The sequence below is a fragment of the Gouania willdenowi genome, chromosome 16 (assembly GCF_900634775.1).
Source record: "Gouania willdenowi chromosome 16, fGouWil2.1, whole genome shotgun sequence".
Lineage (NCBI taxonomy): Eukaryota > Metazoa > Chordata > Actinopteri > Blenniiformes > Gobiesocidae > Gouania > Gouania willdenowi.
Genome location: NC_041059.1, coordinates 21040295 through 21066217, shown reverse-complemented (window position 1 = coordinate 21066217; position 25923 = coordinate 21040295). Strand labels below are relative to the sequence as shown.

General features: G+C 37.5%; 1 protein-coding gene across 1 annotated transcript in view; it reads right to left on the bottom strand.

Moving 5' to 3' along the window:
• The window catches only part of dnah5 (dynein, axonemal, heavy chain 5), a 79510-nt gene that overhangs the window by 5101 nt on the left and 48486 nt on the right, over positions 1 to 25923 (bottom strand). The window contains exons 66-84 of the mRNA XM_028470222.1: positions 25713 to 25892; positions 23703 to 23840; positions 20859 to 20994; positions 20510 to 20691; positions 18865 to 18999; positions 17752 to 17907; positions 13118 to 13300; positions 10536 to 10640; positions 10190 to 10328; positions 9955 to 10069; positions 9568 to 9758; positions 8570 to 8691; positions 8066 to 8215; positions 6662 to 6907; positions 6328 to 6547; positions 5078 to 5283; positions 4267 to 4470; positions 2403 to 2618; positions 856 to 1068 (exon numbers count right to left, since the gene is read on the bottom strand). Of these exons, the coding sequence (XP_028326023.1) occupies positions 856 to 1068; positions 2403 to 2618; positions 4267 to 4470; positions 5078 to 5283; positions 6328 to 6547; positions 6662 to 6907; positions 8066 to 8215; positions 8570 to 8691; positions 9568 to 9758; positions 9955 to 10069; positions 10190 to 10328; positions 10536 to 10640; positions 13118 to 13300; positions 17752 to 17907; positions 18865 to 18999; positions 20510 to 20691; positions 20859 to 20994; positions 23703 to 23840; positions 25713 to 25892 (3237 nt within the window). The remainder of the gene's footprint in view (positions 1 to 855; positions 1069 to 2402; positions 2619 to 4266; positions 4471 to 5077; positions 5284 to 6327; positions 6548 to 6661; positions 6908 to 8065; positions 8216 to 8569; positions 8692 to 9567; positions 9759 to 9954; positions 10070 to 10189; positions 10329 to 10535; positions 10641 to 13117; positions 13301 to 17751; positions 17908 to 18864; positions 19000 to 20509; positions 20692 to 20858; positions 20995 to 23702; positions 23841 to 25712; positions 25893 to 25923) is intronic.

Below are 25923 nucleotides of genomic sequence, written 5' to 3'. Positions count from 1 at the left end.
CAATAGACATGGGTAAGCAGTCACACAACCGTATTGTTGTGCTGTCCATTGTCACACAATGTGTCCAAGTGTGTAGCAGTAACTGCCATAATAGCAGTGATATACTTAATCATTATCCATATCTGCTTCATCTAGGACTGAAAGTCAAAGGAGGAGCCTGTGGATGCTTACTCAGGGCAAAATAATCACTAAGTGAAATAGCTGCAATGATTAGTCAACAAATCAATGTCAAACGCATAATCAATCTAAAACTATTCGGTGAAGAATCATCCTCTATGTCAGTGTTTCTCAAATGGGGGTACGTGTACCCCTATGGGTACGCAATGGCACTACAGGGGGTACTTGAAAGAAAAAGTGGAAAATGAATGAATAAAAACATTGAAATATGGGCTTTTATATTGTTTTTTCTTGATAAAGATAATGATAATAATGATGATGGAAATGATCCTGATTAGAACAACCACAATCAAAACAAGGGGTGAACCAGAAATGATTAAAAAGAAGAAAAAAAAACTTTAGGAATAATTATATTTAGGAGGCATTACATGCTGTTTCATTCCACTTATTTACCAAATCAGTGTCTTTAAAATGTGTTTTATCAATCATCAATTTCATCATTATGCTCTATAGTGTTTTTTTTTTGTTTTTTTTCACAGTATTCTAAGCAAAATGTGGTCGAACAATGGGGATAGTTGGATTCAGAAAATGGAAAAGGGAGTACTTGAGCCAAAAAAGTTTGAGAACCACTGGTGAAAGAAAGAAAGAAAGAAAGAAAGAAAGAAAGAAAGAAAGAAAGAAAGAAAGAAAGAAAGAAAGAAAGAAAAAGCTATAAAATCAAGTCTCTTCCTCACGAACCTTTTCCCAACGAGCAGGAATGCGTGCGTCATACATGCAGTCCAGGGCATCCCGAAGGTTTTCGCTCATGATGATGGTTCCATCGATGGCTAATTTAAGGTCTGTGAGAGTGTTTCGAACCAGAACTATGACTCTTTGCATCCGATCAATTTCCTGTCGCAGGAAGATGTTCATTGGTTGGAAGGAACCCATCTTCTGGAGTTGCTCTCTCACCTGAATACGTTGAGAGAGAGAATATACAAAATTATTACAAAACAAAGTTAGAATGAGTTCACATACTGTACGCTAGAATCTTCTTAAAAATCATTACATATGTTGAAGGCTTGCCATTTACTTGAGTGGGATGCATAATGCATAATTCAATTGTTAAGAAGGTGGGGAGTGCAGTATATTGTATTGTATTGTAATTATATTTGTGTTTTTCTTTTTTTTCTTTTGGTATCTGGGGTTAATTTTACGGATATTTTTGCACAAGTTGGGGGCTTATGTGCCGCTGGTTAGCATTGTGGTGTAAATCTCTGTAAAATAAGTTTGAACAAGCCGTGAGTCTTGATATGTTTGTTTGTATAAAACTGACCAAACCTTCAAATAAAGTGTTCCAAAAGAAATCAAACAGTTCTTGGTAATTCAAATATTTTCCTGCAGTTTGTTGAACTTTTTTTTTTTTTGGTCACAAGAGGTGTTCTGCCCTTAATTTTGTGTAATATAAGCGCTGTATGTTAATTTAGTCTGTCTATTCAGTGGAGTCTTTTATTTTGAAAGTCAGTTTTTGGGCATGTGACAGGAAGTCAGCCATCTTCTTTAAGTTCTCCGTAAGCCACATGTGGAGAAGTCCATCCACTGCCATCTGCTTTGTGTTTACGCTCTCGACGTCACCGTCTGTAAGTTTTGATTAATATTTAGGAGCAGAATTTTGTTTAAGCTTTATCTGTAAGAAATGTTTACTATAATGTGCATTTTGATTACTTAAAGATGCTAATGGCTTTATGTTGGTTGACTGGAACTCCGACATGTGATATGCTAATTGTCTGTGTGTTTTTGCTAATGATGCTATGCTGGTAGTAGTTATTTTATTTCGATTCTACAGTTTTACTCCATGTTGAAACATTTACGTGGTACATCGAGAATAAAGTGGAGCTAAGGAAGCTACATACTGACTCACGTATTCATTCGAGAGGAGTTAGGCTAACTGCTAAATTGCGTTGGACACACATAAGGAGGGTAAAACAGGATTAGAAGATACATTGTCTTTGATAAATACTTTAGCAAACAATCTGAGAGTAAACACAGGGCACATGGTTTCTATTTTTTGGTTTGATACGACACATTTCAGGCAACTAAATAAACGGATCAACGTGTTCAATGCCGCACGGAGAGTTTTACCTCATCAGTGTTGCAGCTTGCGTCAAAAAGGTCACACCATCTAAAAATACGATCAAGTGCATTCACACTCTTTCTGCTCTTTGTCACATCTTACTCACACTTTCTACACTCCCTCTGTATTAGAAGTTTGAAAACACAACCACTGGGAATGCATGCTCACTTACTTCAAAAGGCACATAGTCTGCGGGAAGTTTGTCCAACATGTCATCAGCCAGTCTGGACACGACAGCTTCCCTGGTTTCGCCTCCACCTGATGAGCTGTCTTTTGGCTGAATGCTGAGAATGGTGTCCAGAACATCCTTGGCTAGTTTACTCTGGAATGTGATGTCTGCATTCGGGTGGAGACCAAAGACTTCTGGGGTGTCATACGCAGGAAGACCCTGTAAATAGCAGGATTTATAATTTTTTTAAGATATAAACTTGTTTTTCAGAAGCAAAATGCTAAATATATGTAGAAAAACAGCACAAAGCTTCATTTGCTTAATGAAAACACCAGTGACCAGCATCAAAATGTAGGATTAGAATACACATACATTGACAGCATGCATGGATGGTGTGCTACGTGCTAGTTTAAGGGATGATGTTGACATAGATCTGTGACAGAAAGACCAAAAGTGGTTATACTTGCAAATTAGGATCTGCAGAGTATGTTCATGTATTTAGATATGCACTGTAATACTCCCAATTTTTAATGTCATTCTTTATTTAAGAAGTATATAGCACAGAGGGAGTGGCTACAGTATGTGTATGAATGATCATTATATTTGAAGTTAAATATGTTTGTCGTCATGTACACACCAAAGAAATGGATAATTGCATCACATAATGGAAGTCTTATAAGTCTCATTTCCAGACATTTAGCAATAAAAGTTGAGAATGGGACAAATGTGATTAAAATCTAGGACTATAGAAAATAATTTTTCTTAAAAAACAAACATCCGCCGGTTATATGGCAGTTATCTGGATCAGTGATCCTGATCATGGTACCATGATCAGTCACACTTTAAAGGCTCGGAAGAAATTTATTTGCCCATTATTTATTTATATTTTTTTTTTTAAAAATTCCCCATTATAAACGATAGAGTAGGTCCAAATGTATAGGCACTCCAATTTTTCCCAAAAAATCGAGATGAAATCCGCATCTGATCTGGATAAAACTCAGTGGGGTAATTGAGGAACCAACCGAACAAATTTCATAAAGATCGGTCAATTACGAAGTGAGATATACATTTTTTAAATTTCACCAATCATAAAAATATATGGATTTTTAAAAAATGTTCTAACTGATCTAGAATCGGTATATTGATTCAGTGTGTGTGTTTATGCCTACTCATGCATATGCATGAAGGCCCTAAAAACAGCCTGTTTTTAGGAGTGCTCTGAAAGTGACTTTTCAGAGGGCTAAAACTCCAGAAAACAGGTGAGTTTGGGAAAATAAACCTCAAATACTATGTTGTTGGGGTTCTTAGAACAATAGGAGATGGGTGAAAATAGCATAATACTGGACCTTTGAGTCTGTCTATAATAAAATTGTTTTTTAGTCAAATGCCTACACAGGTTTTTTCATTATTTTACCATAAAAGTAAAATCTTGTAATAAGATGATATTTTTTTTACTTATAAAGGTTTTACTCATCAGATAAGTGCAAAGGTAACAAACCAAAGTAAAAAAAAAAAATCAAAATTTATGATACCAATGTGAATATTTTTAGAAAGTGTCTATTTGTACAGTTGCCGTACGGCTATTGGTACGGATACCGAAGTACACATACGTAGCGTTTTATTGTTAGGGTTATAACCCAATATCGCACCAATTTTTAAGGTTAGGGGTTGAGTCTTAGTCACGGGACCTAAACTGGCCAATGACTGACCTATCATGTGACCTAAACTGACCTATCACGTGACCTAAACTGGCCATAATAGGGGTGCTGCGTATTGATAGAATGTCGGTATATTGATACGGCAACTGTACGGGTAGCCACTGTCATATTTTTTTTTTTTATCTCTAATCACTCTGAAGGAGACTGACCTGAATGTATGTTAGATACTGGTCAACAGCGGAGCACTTGGGGATGCTGTAGCTCTTGTAGAAGTTGAAGCTTGGCCCAAACATGTCCTCATTGAACCACACCTTGGCAAAGGTGTTGAGCAGGCGCTTGTCGAAATCGTCAGTGACACGACCACCATATTGGATTTCTCCAATCATATATCGCACTGTGCTCCATGACACACCCTGAGGAGGTTTTACATAGTGACAAAATATGACAGACAATTAACAAGACTGCATTGATGACTGGAGATGAACTGTACAGTGAGTGTAGACATATAGGTCTCATGGGAGTTTTCACGATATCCCTGTAGAAAAAAAAATCATTCCAAAGTGAGAAAATAACTCCGTCCACATAATAATAGTGTTGAGCTGCATTGTTAAAGGTATAATTCCAAAGTGAATTATTACATTTGTCGGTGGTAATAAAATCCTCTGAGATTTAGAGCAGATGTTGTCTTTTAATTAGGAACGCAGGGATTGCAGGAACAATTCTGCATTTACTTCATCTTTTGCCTTTTTTTTACTACTTCTTCTTACCCATTGTTCCATATTTGTCGTCTAAGAAACGAAGCACCGCCCTGCTGCTGGATGCTCCACAGTTCTCCTATTCCTGTTCCCCCATGTTATACTGTATGTGATTTTCATGTTTCTTGGACGCGATGAAACTGTAACTGAATTTCCTCGCGAGGATTAATAAAGTATAATAAATCAGTCAATCTGCTTACATTTATAGACGAAAGCAACAAATATGTGGGAAGGTAAGCAACATATAAATCGTTTTTTCACCCACCTTTTTAATGTCCATGTCATCCAGGTGGTTTTGAACAAACTGGACAGTAGCGTTGAAATCTGCCTGGTTAAACTCGTAAGGAATGTTCCATCCTAGAGGGCCGTATTTTCTCCTTTCCTGCACCGTGCTGTGGAGGAATGCTACGCCATACAGCATTGGCTTCCACTGCATCATGTTACTCACGTCCAAAAGGTCCTGGTTTATGCCTATGGCACATAGATAAATGCATCAGCATGGTGTTGATTAACAGTCTTAGAACGCTTTAAAAAAAAAAAAAAACAATTACAACAAACAACTACACTTTTCCTGTAGGTAGATCAGAATAGTGCTTTTATTTTTTTCTGTCAACATCTCAGATTTTTAACAGAAAAAACTGAGAACAAAACTGAAACATAACACCAAAAGAATCCTACACATTCCTCCTAACCGGGTCATAGAATGTAACTAGTTTTTGCAACTAGGGAGTAAGAAAAAATGCGGTGAGGATTTTTCCTCGGGCTATGCATTCCTTTTTCAATGTTGAGGAAGAATAACAACATATGCTTCATGCATAATAATCTGATACCTCTGCATGTGTTCATATTCAAATAAATATACATTTCCATGCCGTTTTAAATAGCTTATGGTGCATTGGAATTGAGCAACAGTGTTTATTCTGCAGTCCCATCTTTTTTCCTGCTTAACGAAATTATATATATATACTGTATGTATTATTTGCAGATTCACTCTATGTATATCAAGCAAGTATTCTATGTTGTCTGAATCATTACATTTTTTTAAGGTAATACTAAATAATATGATAATTTGATTTCCATAGCGCTTTTTTTCAAGGAGACTCAAAGCGCTTTACAGAAACAATTATTCATTCACACCAGTCATACCAGTGGTGGTAAGCTACATTATAGCCACAGCTGCCCTGGGGCATACTCACAAAAGTGTGGCTGCCATTTTGTGCCTACGGCCCTTCTGACCACCAACAACATTCAAGCACAATTGATACCCATTCATACAAGGCAATGTCGGTAAAGTGCCTTTCCTAAGGACACAACAACAATAACTTCGATTGAGCGGGATTCGAACCCCCAAACCCTGCGGTTATTGGACAACCCACTTTACCACTGAGACACAGTCACCCTGTTTTTATCACTTCTCAACACTTTATTTGTAATTTTCCACTCTGTCTCTCAAGTACCCCCTGTAGTGCCATTGCGTACCCCTATTTGAAAAACACTGAGCTAAGGTAACCATACCGCCATAAGTTCTCTTCAGCCCGGCTTTGAGGCCCTGTGGTGGTTCATTGGTAAACTTGATTGACATCTGCAGAAGTGTGATGGGAAAGAGTCTGTGAGCCTCTGTTGTCATCCAGAGACGGAAGCTGTCATTGACAAAATCTGTTTCTGTCACGGTATCCATCAGCTCATCCATGAAGTCCAGACCAAGATGGCAGTTCTGAAGTAAGGCCCATCCTCCCTAAGGGTAAACAGGGAAAAACAAAGTAGCTTTCAGCCCTTACAAAAAACTTAAAAGTCATGACTTTCATTTTTTTTTTAATTAAATGTTATAAAACGACGTTGTATGACTTACATTTGCCATAGTCTGCTGCAGAAGCTTGCGAGCGTGGACCTCTTGTCCTTGTCCCATTGAGACATATCTTGTCTCAATCTTTAACTTCTTTCCCAGTGCAATAATGGAGTCAGTTGGGTCTGAACCCATTGAAAGGAAGCAAATAAGTGGTGTCCGAGGGCTTGACTCATCCCACATCTTCTCAAGGTCCAGAATCACCCCTTCCGTATACCTCTCCCCCATTGCATTCATGATGTATTTGCGAGCCTTGTGAGAAAGATTAGGAAAAAAACAGAGCAAGAAAGATATGCTTGTCTATAACTTGGTAATACGAGATGGCAGCAAAACCCATCCAGTGTGGGTAAAGTGGGCCAAACTGAGTCAAAAGGGGAAAGCAAAAACATGGATTAATGTCAAGGTTCTCAGTCAATCCAGCGACTGACTGATGTCAAGCCTTCTTTAGTTTTTTATTAGTTGCAGTTTTTTTCAGTCATTTTGGTACATTTCTTAGATCAAAAATTGAAATCCTCAAAACTATTTGTTTAATCTTTACATCATCGGGTCACTTGTGCGCATCAAAAATGTAGTTTCTCATTTCTTTGAAGTTGCAAATGATTTGGTACATCCATGCAAATGATTGTGTACAATCCTCTGCAATATCAATTGCATGTCATCTTGATCAAAATGTATTCTATTGATCAACAATTAGGCATTTGTTTAATGTATAAGTCTTCACATAAAAAATAGTTGAACATGTTATTGTCAAAATATGTCAAGCATATTTCTATACATTTCCATTAGACTTTTTTCCAAATCTGTCCTGACTTAAGTTTCTCCCAGGTGAAATATGACATCATCTTGCAAAGGGAAATGTGCAATGCATTAGACAATACAATCATCGAACAGTTTTCTGAAATAGCTCAAAGATGCATCTCATGAACCACCTAGCAAGTACAGTATATACATATCCAAAAACTAGCAATTGTGTACATATACTGTATACAATTGTGGAGGAATGAGGTTTAATGGTGGAGAAGTGGGGTGGCAAAACAGAGGAGAAGGCAACGATGCAGTGATGTCTTTTCCTTCTGCATCACAATGACTTTCTCAGACACTCTAACAGGTTGATTATAACAATGAGTGTTTGGACTAATGAAACAAAATACTGTAGATATCCAAATAAGATCAGATCATGTACTTCATGCAGGTGATGGCAATAGGTTTGCAACGTATTTTATAGTGTGTGTTTGTATATACAGATGTATATATATATATATACTCATTGTCTTCAAATTTTCTTTAATGGAATAACTTTGTTGTATTTGGTGCTATAAAATCAAAACTGTATAAAACTGCATTCAATCTGGAAACGTTCTTGACGCACCATTCAATCCTCATGTCGATATAGTATGTGTGATTTCTTACTTGTGCAATGGTCCTGTCAGGACACCAGCAGCGTATGAGGAGCAGGCGTCTAAAACAGTCGAGAGCCTGGTCATAAGCATTCGGAAGCACCTCCTCCTCTGGAGCTTCTTTATCAAACCATGACTTCCACTGCTTCTCATAGCGACTTATCTGGAAGATAGATAGATAGATAGATTGATGCATTTATGATTACAGTTCTTGGTCTATAATTTCAGGGAATCCAAACCAGAACTGGCATCTTTAATTCAGTATTTAATAATTTGCTGAAAACTGAAGGATTTTAGGGAAGAGCGTGAGCAGTGTTTCCTTTGAGTCCTCACCCAATACTCTGCTCATTTCACAGAACATTGAGTTTTACCCTCCGTGGAAACCAACTGGCTGTCAATCGCACACAAGGGCTTGTCATGTGTTGATGAGGGTTGTGACGAGAATGACTTAAACATGCTCACTAAAGCATGTGACACTAATGCTGTGCGCGTGTGTGTGTGAGTGAGTGTGACGTACCTGATCCAGTATATCAGAAAACTGCCACAGTTTGCTGAGCTCTACAAGGTTTAACCAGGTCATATCGAGGATCCATTTAGCTGGTTTCTGAGGGCAAGCCTTTAAGTCTAGAGATGCACCTCCTGAGAAACAGAAGCACATAATGTGCAGACATGGACATGAAAACAAAATATGTATCAAGCTCTGTCAAACATAATTTTGATGAACAGACCCAGGCAATATTGTTTTAAATCAAGCGTATGCTGGTTATTGTCCCTCATACCTTTGCTACCTATAATACTATAACTTTCTGATTCAGTAAACGTCTAAAGTACCAAAATGTTTAAAATGTCTGTCCATCTTTTGGTGCTCTTTGAAATAAATATATTTGCGCAAGAAGGTTAATAAAAAAATAAATACCAGTCTTACAAATACAATGCTTTTAAGAGCTCAAGAACTCAAAAACACTTTCACCAGGGTGAAATTTGACAAAGATGATACACAACAAATATGCTGTCCAATTTTCACAAAATAGAAAAACATAAAAATATTATATTTGGTTATCATGTTCTCGTATATATATTTGTGATTATATTTTTGCATTTGTATTATTATTGTTGTGATTTTCTCTTTTTTTTTTCTACTGTAATGTGTGCACTTGTATTTAATCTTTATTTAATTAACAGTCTTTTACCTTACCTTTTTTTTTTTTTTGTTTAGTGTTTATTCTTTTTATTTGTAATGTTTCTCGAGCCTCTGTAACACAAGTAATTTCCCCCTGGGATAAAAAAAAAAAAAAAAAGTATTTTTAATTCTGATTCTGTTCTGCCTTTAAAATGATTCAATTACATGTATATAGATGGGAAGATTGAGAAAAACCCAACGCAGTTTTTCAACATTTATATGTAATATATGTAAATTTCCCAGTAAAACTGAGAAAAATGAATAGATATTTTCAACCCCATGAATAAAAATGATGCTACAATACATAACATATATTATATACAACAGCGTCTTACCTTTGATAAGTGTGAGAAACTCCTCGTGCTTCACCTTGTTGCTCTGCATGTCAATCTTCAGTGTGAGCAGCACAGTGAAGAGAAACTTGTGCTCTTCGTACAGGCCCCGTGCTGCATACTTATATACCTCAAAGGTCATGAACTCAATGATATTTGCTATGCGTTTACTGGTGATGGGGCTTTTGGCTGACCTGTAATAGCAGAATTACAATTAGGCACAATTTGTCTTTCATAAAAAATGTTTGCTCTATATATATATATATATATATATATATATATATATATATTTTTTTTTTTAAGTCAAAGTTTTATTTCTTTTCTGTTTTTGAACAAAGGAAATTAATTCCAAAATCACTATTAAAAATCAGAATATTGAAGTATTCTCACCTGGCCAGAGAAAGATCAAATATTCCCAGAAACTGTCTCAAAGAGGTCTGATACATGACATTCACCATACTCATCTCTGTGATTAGGAAGTAGAGGATGCTTCCCCTTGTAGCCACTGAATGCAGAGACAAACAGACTCAATCAAATAATTAAATAATTATTAATAAAGAATTAGCAGTGAATATAAAATGAACATAAACAGTCATTTTGCTCATGAGCAAGGACGTTCACGTACCGGGACGGTATTCCTCTCTGGCGGTGTTGATCTGGATCTCAGTCTCGGCAGCAATCTGTAGTTTCTGAGCAACTTCTTCAGCTGTGAGTTTTGTGTTGCCAAGGACAACAATTAAGCTCTCGTCATCCACCAGTGACCCCTGTGTAAGACAGGAAACCATCAGAGACACAGTGAAAATGAAAAGAACAACATCGGCTACTGCTTATTAGTGATTACTTCATTCTTTCTCTGTATTTATGTTTTAATATTTTAAATACTTAATGGCACAAAAATGAGACTATGAAAAGTAGTAATTAGTGGAAACAAAAGAGGCAATGTTGTGTATTAATTTCAATGATTTCCTTGCCTGTGTACTGGTAAGTCGATAAAGAAGGTTGTCCTCTAGTTCCTTCATCTTTCTCTTATTCAAGGTGACATCTTCCAACAGGTCCGTTCTCTCTTTTTCCAGTTCCTGTTGTCATATGAACACAAAGGACGGACATAATATAAAACACGTTAATATCAAGTTAAATATAACTTAAAAGCTGCCCAGTGTTTAGAATTCAGAGTTTTTCTTTCCTTGGGAGAATTACTTTATCCAGGAAAATTTGGATGTCATTCCAATTACAAGAATACAGCCGTCGAGGTCAATTACATTTTGAAATTACAATTACGTCTTTAATTATTCATGATAAATTACACTTACGTTGATCAACAATTGTTATTTTCCCCCTAAAAGTCAAATATAATTACATTCTAAACTACTAAAGTTCAAAAACAATTAATCGCAATTACTGAGCCTTCATTAAATAAGCCCATAAAACTTAACCTCCCTCTTGTTAGCGTCTCTAATGATAATGTGTCACTTTGACCCATGTCTTAAAACAGCTGTAAAATACACAAAAAAATATTATCCATCATCTAATTGTTACCTTGTTAGGCTTCCTAATACATGAAAACATTGTTGTTAATATTTTTTGGTGTGAGTGAATGAGCCTTTTTTTTTTGTCAGTATTCCTCTCAATTGACCTTTCCCAAAAGCCCCGCCCCCCCCTTATTTATTTTTGGGACGTCCGTCATGTTGCTGAGTTTGTCTCGTCTTAATGGCTGGGAGAAGTCTACCAATGCGTGTTAGTGACTCTTTTTGGAGCAATACCTGCTCCTCCAGATCCAGGCAAAATGGGTTACAATATGCTGTGGAGGGATATATTCAGCATATTAAAATAAACAATGAAGTGGAGATTACAACTATTGAAGTGAAAGCATACCGGAGAATATCTTTCTAACTTTACCGAAGTCACTGCTGGGTAAGTTTTCTTATATTATGTTGGTCGTATCCTCCTTAAGCCATAAGAGCGTTACTAATGGAGATCTTAATAAAACAAACTGTTACATTAGCTAGCGAGCTGAACCTACAGGTGACCCAAGGCTAATGAGGTAGCAGCTATTAACGCTGGTAAGTGGTAACAAAGCCTGTTAATATATAGATTGGGAGAATTGTATGCTTCAGGAGGATGTTGACTGAAATATTGATATAGTAATATGATAGTTGCTAATAATTGTATACCCCAGTCGTCGACATGTCGGACCTTGCTTACATAGTACCGTTTGCTGAGACGTATGATTTGACAATGAATGTTTGTGGGTGGGGTTTTGTAAAAGGTCAATTGCTATATTGATCTTTAGAAGAAGAACTAACAGGTAAACATGATATGAACACATTTTAAGAATTGTTAACTATGTATGTGTAAGCCTTAGAACTCTAACGTTATTCCCCAGTTTTGCGTTACATTGAATTGTTAATGACAGTTGTTATGTAATTTCCATGCCAATTACAAAGTAAAGTATCTGAACCCAATTACAATTCAATTACGATTACAACAACTAATTTTTTCCAGGCAGTAACGTTATAATTGTAATTAATTATCAATCACGCATATACAAGTATAATTGACCCCAACCCTGACAGCCGGTTTACATTATTTACAGAATATCAAGTAATGTATTAAAGGTTGGACTGATCTGACCTATGGTATGTTTTATTACTGTATTCATTGCTGGAAACAGTGGCAGGACAGATTTAAATAAAACAAGAACAAAATTTAATGGAAAAACCACATTTTGCTTCAGGACAAGTGTCAAACAAAAATTCTACATGAAAGTCATTTATTGTGCTATAAATGCCAGCTTCACACTTCATTATCCATGAAATAAGGCCCATAAGAGATTTTAAGGAACAGTGCAATAGGGACATCCACTAATTATAACTTAAAATCCAAAGAACAGACACAAAATTATCTTACAGGTGCAAATGCAAAAAATCTTAATGCATCTGAAATGAAAGCAGACAATTAAGAAATTGCTCTTTAAAGCCCATGGACAACGAAGCTAAGCAGCAGCTTTTATGGATGAGACGGTTCATCATGATTCAATCCATATTTAGTCCAAATATAACAGGCAGCCTTTCACATCTTGCATTACTCTTTCATTGCATGATCATTATAACAGAGAAAATGGCTTTTTCTCAGTAAGGCCAGCCTTTTCAGCAGAAAACAATCAATCAGACCTCTGCATTGATGCATTTATAATACACGAGTCTTTTAAACAGCATGAATTTGCCGAATTTCCAGACGCTCCATCCCTTTGTGTGTGTGTCTGCTATTGATGCACGAGGACACACCATCACTTTGTGACCAGTTATTCATTCATGCTGCCTCTCTCTAAGGGCACTGTGATTGTCATGCTCTATATTCAAAGTGTGATAGTAACGCCCGAGTGTTTTTGTCACACTTTGTGCTCGTCAGGGAGAGAAAATGAGGTGCACAGAAACAAAACGGGTTAGACTCTGGCATTTAAATGGTGTCCAAGGGACCATTTGAGGAACTAAAAACATTTGCATTGCATGCACTGAGAAGTGCATAGTTTCTGCATATTACTTTATTTCTTTACCTGTTTTTCAGTGAGTATAACTCTACCCAACAGCTGCTCCTCCAGTCCTCTCATTGTCACGGTGAAGTCAATGATGGAAGTCCGTGCACTGATTTCAGGAGTGTACGCTGGGTTCTGCAGCTTGGTGGTCATATACAGCCTGAAGCCCTTCATCACATCAACTTCTTTGTCACCAACTTTTACCTGCAAAAAAGCGACAGTGGTAATATTCAACAGAAATTATACAAAAAAGCTTATATTTCAAAGAAATATATTCAACTACAACTGCTCCACCCTCAACGCTATTTTTTTTTTTTTTTAAATGACACCTGTATAATGATTGAATTATCTTTCAACTTATTAATTCAAACTGATGCCAACAGACAGACGCGTCTCAACCCCGCGGGATGCGACACCCGCACTTTCATAAAAACAAAAATTTATCCCCCTCACTTTTTACAGAAGGATTCATTGTTGAAAGCGTACTGGTCCAGTTAGATTGACTGAATGCTGATCAAGCCAATCACAGCCAGCTATTTGACGAAGCCGTCGTTCCGAGAAGGTAAACAAAGAGTTAACATCGATGAGTAAAATGACAAAGAAATGAGTAACAGGCGGCAAAAAATACTCCAAAAGTTGCAAAAACGTGGCAAGAAAAGAGTGAAAAGTGACTAAAATGGACCAAAAGCAGTCAAGAGTGGCAAAAAAAAAAATTGACAAAAAAAGAGGATAGAGGTAGTATGTATTAGCAAAAGGTACAGTAGCTTTATTGAGCAAAATGTGGCCAACATTAGTGAAAAAGGGCTAAAATGTGGAACAAAAAGAGGCTAAATGTAAGGGAAAAGGAAACAAGTGTTATTTATTGGGCAAAAGGTAGCTTAAATGGTTAAAGAAAGGACAAATATTGGATAAAAGTGTCAAAAAGAACTTACAAAAATTAACAAACAATTATAGGAGAAGGGGATATTTATTGGCAAAAGGAAGCTAAAATCTGAAAAATCAAAAAAATGTCAAATTTTTTTGGAAAAGGGGCAAAAATGGGACAAGGGAAGTTACAAAGTGCCCACAGGAAATAGGTAAAAATGGGTTAAAAAGTTTCCCCCTTTTAAGGTTATATGGGGTAATAATAATCAAAATTAAAACATAAACAGCCACATGTTGAGTATCACTGACCTAATAACAGCTTTATCATGTTTTCAGCATATTAATTTAATAAATTAAATTGGGAGTCGACGGTTGCCCTACCCATAGAACACCCTCACTTTTAAAATTGCTGCTGCACCCCTGTTAACAGATATACACAGCTTGGCACACAGAGCGCTGTGAAACATTTCTAATGTGTAAATGTGGTACAGCACTGCTTCTACTGTAATTATCCATCTGTTGGTTTGCCTCTGGAGGGCTCGACCAAATCCTTACTTTACCCTCACTCCAGGATAGGAATTAAAACTTTACAGGATAGGACAAGGAAACACAGATGTGCCTGCCAACACCTCAAACTCCATGGAACTGGACCAAACTGGATCGCTCTCATTAGGTGGTCAGTGTGGTGCCTGTTAAACATGCTTGAAGCATATGGTTTTTTAAATTTTGTGTGAGAGGAGGTGAGAAGATGTTGCAGAGGAAGCAGCTGAGCTGATAATTGAAGTTTCTAATCTGTGTCTTGTCTTCACTGCCTGCTTCAACGGTACAGGGTGAGAAATGTTGGAATGAAATGTGTTTTTGTGAGTTTTAAGGATCAAATGACATCTACGCATCTACTTTCTCACTTAAAATGCTCCAGAACTTTCGAAGGTAGAGAATCAACGGAGATATTTAGCCCCAGTGTGCTTCAGGGTTTTGTTGTAGGATCAAAATGCATCTTGGCAAACTCATCATCATCATCATCCTAATCATACTTAGTAGACCAAACATAGGCAACTGGTGGCCCTCAGTCAATTTTTTGCGGCCCCAAAGCAAATCCCCAAAAATTGTAATTCAAAAAGTTGGAAGGAATATAAAGCCCAACATGATACACAAAAAAAACTCCCAATATGCACAAAGTACACAAAAAACTCCTTCTTTGGACGCGCGTCCAAAGAAGTTGGGGAGGGGCTTCCCTGTTGCCAGTGGTGTCTATACAATGGATGATATTGTGGCGATCATAATTTATAATTCACCCAGTGACTGTGAAGTGGTGGGGAACATTGTGATGAGAAGGCGGTGTTTTCCGTCGGATGTATTTTGGTGTGACTCAGTGTGTGCACTGTGATGTTACAGGGCTATAGAGAAGTGTGGGTCGGCTTGGCCTTATTTGCGCCTCGGGGTCGTTTCTGCATTCACCAGAGCTGCACTCGGACGAGAGTCGCTTTCAGCGCTACTTCTGTGCCCAGTTTGAAGACCTGTTGACCCACATCGGCGCTCGCATCTTCTACCAGGACACCAACTACAGGCGCTCTATTCCAGCAGAAGTGCCTGTCAGTTTGTCTCTGGTTAGTGTTTCTTTTTTTCATTATTCTGAATACTTCACGGTTGGGGAAAACTCCTGATTGGTCGACGAGCTGCGATATGCCCCAAAAGTTCAACAATCCCAACTCTAGAATCGGCAGTGTTGGAGGCGGCGGACGCACGTCAAAAGCATGAAAACTCAAATCTCAAAGCTCCCGCTGCGCGAAAAGCTTCAAAACGCGCCGCACAGGAGGCACGAGACACGCAGCGGGACCTGATGCTTTTGACGCATTTGGTGTGAACGCACCATAAAGAAAACAAGAACAAAAATACGGAAAGTAACCCCAAAAAACCCATAAATCGACAACAAAAATAGAACTGTTAACAAAATAGACAATATAACATACATCAAAACACAAAAAAAATTAAAAAAACCTGCAATATACTTATCTATATAGGAATCTTTCAGATTGCTTTTCCTCTTGATATCTATTTATATCTGCACCTTATATATTTTTTTTATTCTACTTACATTATGTAAATACTTGCTGCTGTTTTTCATCCTGGAACACGAGCCAATGCAACGAAATTTAGTTTCTATCTGTACTGTAAAGTTCAAGTTTGAATGACAGTAAAGAAAATCTTACTCTAAAATTACCCAATTGACAGGAAAATAAGGAAAACAACAAGAAAAATACAGAAAGTGACCCAAAAACTGCATAAATCAACATAAAAAATGTAGAAAAAGATGGAACAATACACAAAACAAGAACACACAAAAAAAAAGACAAAACCCTTTTCCCCCTGTGTTAATGCTCTGATGGGTCATTAAACTAAATGCTGACATCAGTTATGATCATGTGGCCCTCGGATCAGATACAATCACATTTTTCTAAACTAAGTAGACAGTATATACTCCATTGACTTTAATAGTGTATAGTATGGAGTGTGCCATTTCGAACACAGCCACAGACAAAAGTAATCGTAGACGTATAATCTCCAATCATTTATTTATTCCTTATATGTTCAATATGAAAGTTACAAACTGCACAATAAGGAATAAAGATAATATTACCATTAGTTATGATTGTGAGCTAGAGAACACATTTCCAGTAATATGTCATTAACCCTCAGTTACAGCTGGTGCCTCTCAGCCTGCTCCGCCTCTTTCCTCTCTCATCTAAAACACCTGATTCAAATCAACAATCAGGTGGCGAGGGAGGAGGACGTGTATAAAAAGGCTGAGCGGAGGCACAACATCAACCAAGCACAAGCAGACGTGAGGGTTTTCCTTTCCTGACTTGACATTTTGTAAACATATTATTTTAGTTTGGGCAAGAGATTACTGGTAATCATGTGCTTACGTATGTTTCTGCTGCTTTTCAATCCTTTAATTAACATGAACACTAACAAATGTGGGGGGTTTTTTTTGGCAGTTTGTCATCATTTATATGTTGCGTCCTATCAAGCCCTTGACGTACATCCTTGAGGGAGCTGTAATACACTCACAGTATTACACAATTCTGATATCCATCACAGGCCAGGAAGCATAAAAAAAAGTACTTTAATCTCTCTTTAGCTCTTTGTCGTCCATTATTATATTTAGAGCTGTAAGAAGTTAGTAATTATGTAAAAGTTCTATCAGCCAAGCAGAATCCCTTTGAAAACTCAAATTTGTAAATGCAAACCTGGCTACTGAAATATGAAATTGTAATTAAATGGACTGGACTTGATTTTATATAGCGCTTTATCACCACACTGAAGCAGTCTCAAAGCGCTTTACATATCAGCTCATTCACCCAATCACTCTCACATTCACACACCAGTGGGACAGGACTGCCATGCAAGGCGCTAGTTGACCACTGGGAGCAACTTAGGGTTCAGTGTCTTGCCCAAGGACACTTCGACACATTGTCAGATACTGGGATTGAACCCCCAACCTCTCGATCAGAAGACGACCCACTACCACCTGAGCCATGGTCGCCCCAAATTACAGAATTACAGAACCTCATCTGTATATCAGGGGCCCAGTTTTTCTGATGCATGTATCATAACTTTTAATGTAAAGTACTTGACTTATTTCAATTATTCACTTATTTTTTGGTTTATTGACACAACAATAAGAACAGCAATAGTGATATTAGCAATAGCCAAACGGAACAGAAACATTTGTGTTGGATTCTTTAGTACACTTCTTTTGCATATGATTTTTTTTGCTGAGGTTTTACCTTGTAAGTAGAGCCAGTTTTAATGAAGTTTTTTTCAAGAATGTTGTCAATAGCAGGGTCCAATTCTTCCCCAACATCCTCGATCAACAGAGGGCGACCGAGAGATAAACTGTCCTCCAGGTGGTTCTTAAAGTACCGGTGATTCAGTGACGTGATCTGAAAACACAAATGTTGACTTGTTTAGAAAAGACATGCCAATACAAAAAAACATCTATATGTGATGTAGTTTGAATTTTTTTTAAACTCCCCCATGCTAATGTTAATCATTTTACAAGATTATCCTGTTTACATACAACAAATTCATTATACAAAGGGTTACGGTCACAGAGTACACCGAAATGTATTTTCACACTCAAAGCAACAGATATTGAACCCAGGTTAGATATATTTGTTATTAAATAGATAGATAGATAAATATATAATAGTTTAATATTTATATTATAAGCCATGCAATTGCCAAAATGGTCAATAGTGAAATTTTGATTTGAAGTAAAGAAAAGTTTTTCATCAACATTAGAAAAAGATTTGTGTTCTAAATTTAAAAAAAAACAAATAAAAACGCAAAAATCCTCATCTAAACCTGAAGTATTATTTCCCCAGTTGCCTGTTTTTATTTCTGAACATCTGCACTGCAATAACACAAGCATCTGATTTGATTTAGACCAAGTCTACCATTTCTCTCTTAATCCTGAGTGGAAGAAAGGCCAGTTTGTTGTATGAGGATTGTGACTGCTGATGCAAAGAAAATATTTAAGACAGCCATTTTTAGAAAACCCTGCCAAAACAAATACAGTGTGTCTGATTGTCACATGTGGGTGCATTTCAAAACCTCCATTGGGGGGATGTATCTTTAGGGCTCGACTAATGGGACTGCAGAATGCACTCACTCGGCTGAGAAATTGTCCCAAACAAGGCCAGTGACCTCATTATATAGACAGAGCTGTGCATGATGGGTAAATAAAAGAAACCTGAATGCTAATAAATCTGAGGTTTTAGGAAATTTAGCATAAAGCACAAAGCAGAGATTTAAAATTCATCATTTAAAATTACACTGATCACAATTTTTTAAAATCTAAAATAAATTGTTTAAAAAAAAAAAAAAAAGAAGCAAACCTGCAGCTCGTTTTTGGCTTCTTTGTTTTTAATCCAACTTTTGCCCTGTGTCTGTGGATCAATGAGCAGAGGGAAACGTGCAGCTTTGGCCACGATGATGCCGTTGTGAATAGACAGGTCATCATTAGGGAGCCCCTGTAGAAAAAAAAAACAGCAAAGGGATCGAATGCCGCTGTTCAAACTTCATGCATTTTTAATCAAAAGCCAGATATTTAACATGCACATACATTTCTCAACTGTTTGATGTAATCGCAAAAAAAAAAAAGAAAAAACATTCAATTTATGGCATCCATACAATTATTCAAAGAAGCTTGAAAGCTGAATAAAAGCATGTAAAGAAACCACTTAATTTAAGATGAGCAATTTTAATCGATTGACCATTCATCCTTTCATTTTTCATTTCCATCTAATTATAAGAGTGGACTACTGGATGAATGGTCTCCTCTGTAATGGGACTACAGGCACATATATGAATGCACCACACTACCAGGGAAATCAATTTCATTAACAGCTTATATAAATCAGTTACACATGCTGAGCAATAATATGTACTGGTCGTCCAGACGCCTCTAAACGCGTTCTATTGGAGTTTGTGCACACAACAAATATCTGAGAATGTAAATCGAAAAGAATGCATTTCTCTGTTTATAATTAAAAAAAAAAAAAGATTAACTGGAAATCTTTTTTTATTTCTTATTTTTTTCAAATAAACTTTGCCTATTGTGAAGACATGTTGAACCAGGGGTGGAGACCACTTAGAAGCCGTTATTAAGACAGTGATACTCAACATGTGGCTTTTTATGTCTTAATTTTAGTTAGTATTCCCCCAGAAAACCTTAAAATTGGGAAACTTTGAACCCCTTTTTACCTTTTTTTTGAGGCAACTTTGTTTGTCCCATTTTTGCCCCTTTTGAAAAAACTTTAACTACCTTTTTGCCAATAAATATCCCCTTTTTCCTTATTTTTTTGTCAATTTTTGCAAGTTATTTTTGACTCTTCAATCTAAATGTTCTCCTTTCTTTAATTTTTTGGGGCCACTTTTCATCCAATAACTTTTTCCCAATAAATGTTACTTGTTTCCTTTCAGCCCACATTTTGCATTAAGCTACCATTACATACCACCTTGTTCTTCTTTATTTGCCCATTTTTTTTTGCAATCTTGACTGCTTTTGTCCCATTTTAGTCACTTTTCTATCTTTTCTTGCCACTTTTTTGGCCACCTGTTACCATGTCTGTCTCGTTCGTAAAAAAAAAACATAGCGGACAGGAAAGGGCCCACTTCGGGTCGACGACCCACGGAGACCATGTCTGGTATGCCAGATGGCCTGTTCCCCTCCTGTGTTGAACTGTGGTGATATTAGTTCCAACAAACTAGTCTTAGTAAATAAAGATGCTACATGAAAATCATTTTAAAAATAATTGTATCTTCATCTTGAAAATTATTTTTGCTGTGACTAATGTTGCAAGGGATATTTTATGTTAATTTAAATGCCCCATAATTTTTTTTCTGCTGCACTGGTGATATAATCTATTAATCTAAAACTGAAATAGCTCTTCAGCTGCTGTCAAAAACTAATTTAAAAAATGAATTTGAATGTCCATGAGTTATTTCTTGATTAAATTATGTATAATGAATAAAACTGACCTGTAGGTTCCATTCACTAACAGTAGGTGCATCAATAAGCAGCTCGGTGAGGTTTAGATTGTTGCCAAATGGGATGCCGCGCTGCTTTAACTCTCGCTGCCAGTCACTGAACAGGAAATGGCGAAACTCCTGATTAAAAGGCCCAGAGTAGGACAGGAATGCTGTGGCCAGCAGAGCATCACCTTAAGCAAAACACATTAACATTAATATGGCACAGGAAATTAGTAAGCAAATCAACGGTGATGATTAGAACAAAAGCTAATACAGAAGTATCTTTTTTATTTCCTGTATTTGCTTCATTTACCGGTACTTGGTATTTTATACAGTAAAAATAGGATGTTAAACCCACCGACAAGACGTTGGGTTTGTGCTGCAAACTCTTTGCTCTGCTCTGTCCATCTCTCCTTTTCACCGGCGAGACCACTGATAAGACTAGACGCTGTCTGCATTTTGCGTCGGCACCGCTCAGCATCTTCCAGGAGCGTCTTGTGGTCAAGAAAGCGAAACAAACGTCAGGTTTGCAAGTGATAAATAGTTGTTGGGCTATTGACCAACTTCTTGCACATTTTGAGTTCATAATGCACCAGGAAGTGACAAGGTCCTGGGTTCAAGCCCTGGGGTGGACACTTGTCCTTTCTTTGTGGAGTTTGCATGCTCTCCCCATGCTTGCATAGGTTTTCTCTTCCTCCCACAATCCAAAAACTTGACTGTTAGGTTCATCTGAGTCTCTAAATTGACCATAGTAGGAGTGAGTGTGAGTGGTTAACTGTCTGTGTCTGTGTGTTGCCCTGTGATGGCCTGGCACCCTGTCCAGGGTGTACCCCTGCCAGCACCACCAGCAGACCCCCGATGCCTCTATCAAGTGGGTTTCAAAATGGATTGATGGATGTATTCTGACAAACAAGCAAATTGTGTTTTCTTAGCTGCCGGCCACCCCTTGGCTTTCCCTATCTTGAAAGACTTATTATAAAAATACCTGTATAGATGCTCTGATGAAGTCATCAATAAATTACCTTTATCACACTGTCACTGACATACAATTTCTAAAACATTGTCCATGTCCAAGTACAATTACAGCTGGAGTTTTTGTCATGAACACCATTGTCTCCTTAGACAAAAAACAGTTCTGGGCTGCTCTCTTCACTGACCTCTCAAAACCATTCAATACCATAATACTGATAATAATCTTCTAGTTATTAGAATTTGACGCTGTTTCACTGAACTGGTTTCATTCATACCCCACTAACAGATCTAACACTGTTGGTGCCATTGGGACACAATCAAGTCCACTTACGATGAGAAACGGGGTACCGCAGGGGTCTATCCTTGGACCATTGCTATTTAAACTATACATCAAGAATATCCTTCTTCACAACCAATACCTTAATGCCCACTATTTATGGGGTTTATTGCATTTTACTGTATATGCCCCTGGTTGTACCCCACACCAAGCCCTGACTCCTCTACAGACTGCTTTCATCATAAATTAATCTTAAATGCAGGGGAAAAGAATATATGTCCTTTCTCACCAACATTGACTCTGACTACCCTACTATCAAGACCTTAAACGGCACCCACATTACTCTCACTGATTGATACAAATACATTGGCTTCTGGCTTGATGACACTTTAACATTTAAAACTTGTATTCAACACTTAACTTAGAAACTAAAATATTGGATATCATACAGTAGAATCATCATGCAATCCATCATCTTTCATGTCTGCCCTTGATTTTAATGACATCTTGTACTGTCATGCTGCTCCATCAACTCTGCAACAGTTAAACGCTGTCTGTCATGGTGCATTACGTTTTATCAAGGATGACCATTTTTGAACACATCGCTGCTTGCTGTATCAAAAAGTTGGTGAGTCCTCCCCACAGTTCAGAAGAAATCCTCACCTTATGCCAGTGGATTTCACACCTGGGCCTTCAGAGAAGTTCTACACCAGTCCATCACACCAATTAGGGGCCCCCGGGCAAGATCCGACCCGCACCTACCCTGACACTACTTCATTGCACGGAAATAAGTGTGATCGATCGATTGTGTTCGTCATGTCACACCGGCGCTACAGCAGGTCAGGCATGCAATAGCCAACTTGAAAGCTGATTGGTTAAGGCCAGAGTTTTATTTTCATTTACTTTAAGCTACAGGTGATTCTGAAAGCCTGAGGGCAGATTTTAGACCCTGGCAACACATGATGGCTGAATATGATTGGATAAAAACTCTAACATAAAGGCCAGACCCCCAAATCTCAACCTGAGGCTGGAAGCAGTGCAACCAAGAGGACAACTATGAAACAAAAAGTATATATGAGGAATAATTTAATAACCACTGGATTATGCTATTCATCTACAAAATACTTCTTTCTCTGTAAAATCTTAACACTTGAAAACAGGATCCGGTCAATATCTAACAAACATTCTATTTACTCATATAAATATTGCTAGAATCGGCTTCAGCTATAATCCTCTATTCAAATGAAATGAACTACAATCTGCCCTTGAAACTGAGTCCCTCATTCACCGTGGAGAATTTCAATCTATTATTCTGATTGTTGTAACTTTCTCTGTTTATTCTGGTTCTTATCTACTGTGTTCAGTGTTCCGTGTCTGCTATTTGTAAATGTTTGTTGGTCCCTCGTCTCTCTTGTAAAACAGATTTTGATCTCAATGATACTGCCTGGTAGAATAAATAAATTAATAATAAAAACAATTACCTAACTTTTATATTCCACCCATCATCCAGTAGCAGGAAAATGGTATATTTTTATAGTAATTGCACAAATGTTATTTACTTCATCTGTCAAAGTTAGAGCAAAACACAGTAAATCTGTGGTTAACCCCTAAAATAAATAACCAAAATAGTGAGCTTGTTCCACACTAAACTGGAAATATCTTATTTATATTAGTAATACCTTATTTTTTACCTATTGGGTGAATGTTTTCTTTGCCCTTGACCCAGAATCAAACTGTAAAAGTATAGTCACAGTTTCAAAGAACATCTCAAGTGGAATGGAATTGCGACATGATATGACACCATTTCAGGAAAAAAAAAAACCCTTTGGGTGCCACATCATGAAGATCCCGAATCATGACACTGCATTTTTGGCCATTGGTTTACAGTAGAGTATGTACTGTATATGTTCCATTTCAGTTGTAATATTTAAAGATTTCAGTGAAGCTGTAGACCTGCTTCTCCATCATTGCCTTCTCGTACTCCGCCTGTACCACATCCAGCTCTGCTTGTTTGGCATCCAGCTCCGCCTGAGCTTTTTGAAGGTCTACGTTAGCTATGGCCAGACGATTCTGCTGCACTGCCAAATTAGCCTACAAAACAAAGTAAATAAGGGTCAGAAATATATGGGTGGGCATCGGGAATTCATATTATGCAGGGAAGGATTCTCGTTGGATGGAGCATCAAAACAACAGAAAGTAAAGAAAAAACTACAAATAAAAAAAACTGGCATGTCTTTTCTATTCGTGTGCTCGGTCTGTTCGTGTGCTAGGCTGATTAAGAGGAAACAACCACTGAGCTGGAAACCAGAAAAATTGATTTTCTGTGTTGTGTTGCACACTTAGGAAAAAGGTTAGCTTCAAAGAGACCTCATAAAGGCTATAGAGAATATTGGAGGAATGAGTGTATGGATGTGCAAAAGAGAAAAGTACAACAAGCCCAAAAAAGGTCAAATATGGAGGGGAAAGAAAGAGGACTGGGAAGTGAGTAAACACCAAGTCGCTAAAGGGGAGCGAAAAAAGACCAAAAACAGATGTGTGATTACAGTTCATTATCACTTTGACAAAAGACCAAGTATCTTTTGTAGAAGACATTTAATAACTTTAATGTTGAGGAGCTTGATTCCCTTTATTCTTCATAAAAGCCATGACCTTTAAGTGCCTATGATTTTCAGAACAGCTGTTGATAATTTCAAATCATGTTACACCATTTAAAAAAAAAAAAGAAAAAGAAAATTTAATGCATTAAAGCAGTGTTTCCCAAACTTTTTTTGTCCCATGTACCCCCTTGGCATTTTTTGTCAAATCATGTGTACCCCCTCTTCATATCATTAGTACCCTATCCATAAATTAACATGCTTTTTCATTTGTGGAACAGCGGGTTCTCCTAAACCCCTAACTATGTCTCATTGGTTCACAACATTGGTTACCTAAGGCTTAATCTGGGGCGACCATGGCTCAGTGGTAGAGTGGGTTGGGTTGTAGCTTACCACCACTGGTATGACTGTGTGAGTGAATGGTGTGAATGAATAATGGTTTCTGTAACGCGCTTTGAGTCTCCTCGAAGAAAGCGCAATATCTTCTTCTTCTTGTTATGTACACTAATTAAAATCGCTATTGCTAGGTATAATCTATTGATTTAGGGCCCTAAAAGAAAAAAAACCAAAGGGCTCCATTTTTTTTCAAATAACTACTTCTCCATTAGTTCTTGTTAGATCGGAATGCAGTTTGGTATCAATACGCTTGGTGACGCTTTTTTAAAAATGGAACACAGGGGCTCACCACCCCATTTCCGGTAATTTCCACATTTATGGGAACATAGTCGTGTAATATATCGTTTCAAAGGTAATTCAACGTAGACAATTTCCATTAAAGTTGTTTTGTAATTTATTTGTGAGTCAAATGTTGCAACAGTTGGTGGTACCAAATTATTGACACATACCAATATATGAATGGCCTCCAGGGGCCCCATTTTTAAAATGACTGCTCCTCCGTTAATGCTCGTTGAATCGGGCTGTAATTTGACATGGATAATCTATGAGCACATGTCAAGAGGCTGTCGGAAACCTCTTTGAAAGGGGGGCAGGACGGGGGCCCCCTTTTCCGGTATTTTCTAAATTTATCAGAATATAGTCGTGTGATATATTGTTCCAACGGCAATTCAACGTAGATTACAATTTTACATTGCACCATTTCATTTGTTTCACTCGGTGGAACCGAGTCTATTGACTGAATTATCGGGAACGTGGTACGTGCTATTCGGTGCGGAGACATTCTGCGGGTTCATCAGAACTGGTTCTTGTAGCCTGTGACTGGTTTTCAGGAAGCAGAGGAAGTGTGAGTAAGTGCGAGTGTGCATGCATGTCCTGCTGGGCTAGATTGCTTTAGTCATAATATATCACAGTGATTCTGTTACTCAACAATTGATGCGTAGCTTAATCTGCTGTAATGACGTATTGTGTATACCTTCAGTGGCAGGACCTCTTTGTTTATGGAGAAGAACGAGGCCATGGCTTTGGTCCAGGAGGCAAGGCCGGCTACATTTCCACACACACGTTTAGCAGTTTCAATGTTATAGTCAGGCATGTCAAAGTAAGGCTGCAGCAGCTCCACCATTTCCTTATTAATGGAGTCTTTGGGGAATTGCTTCAGATTGGAAGATGAAGGAAAAAAATGG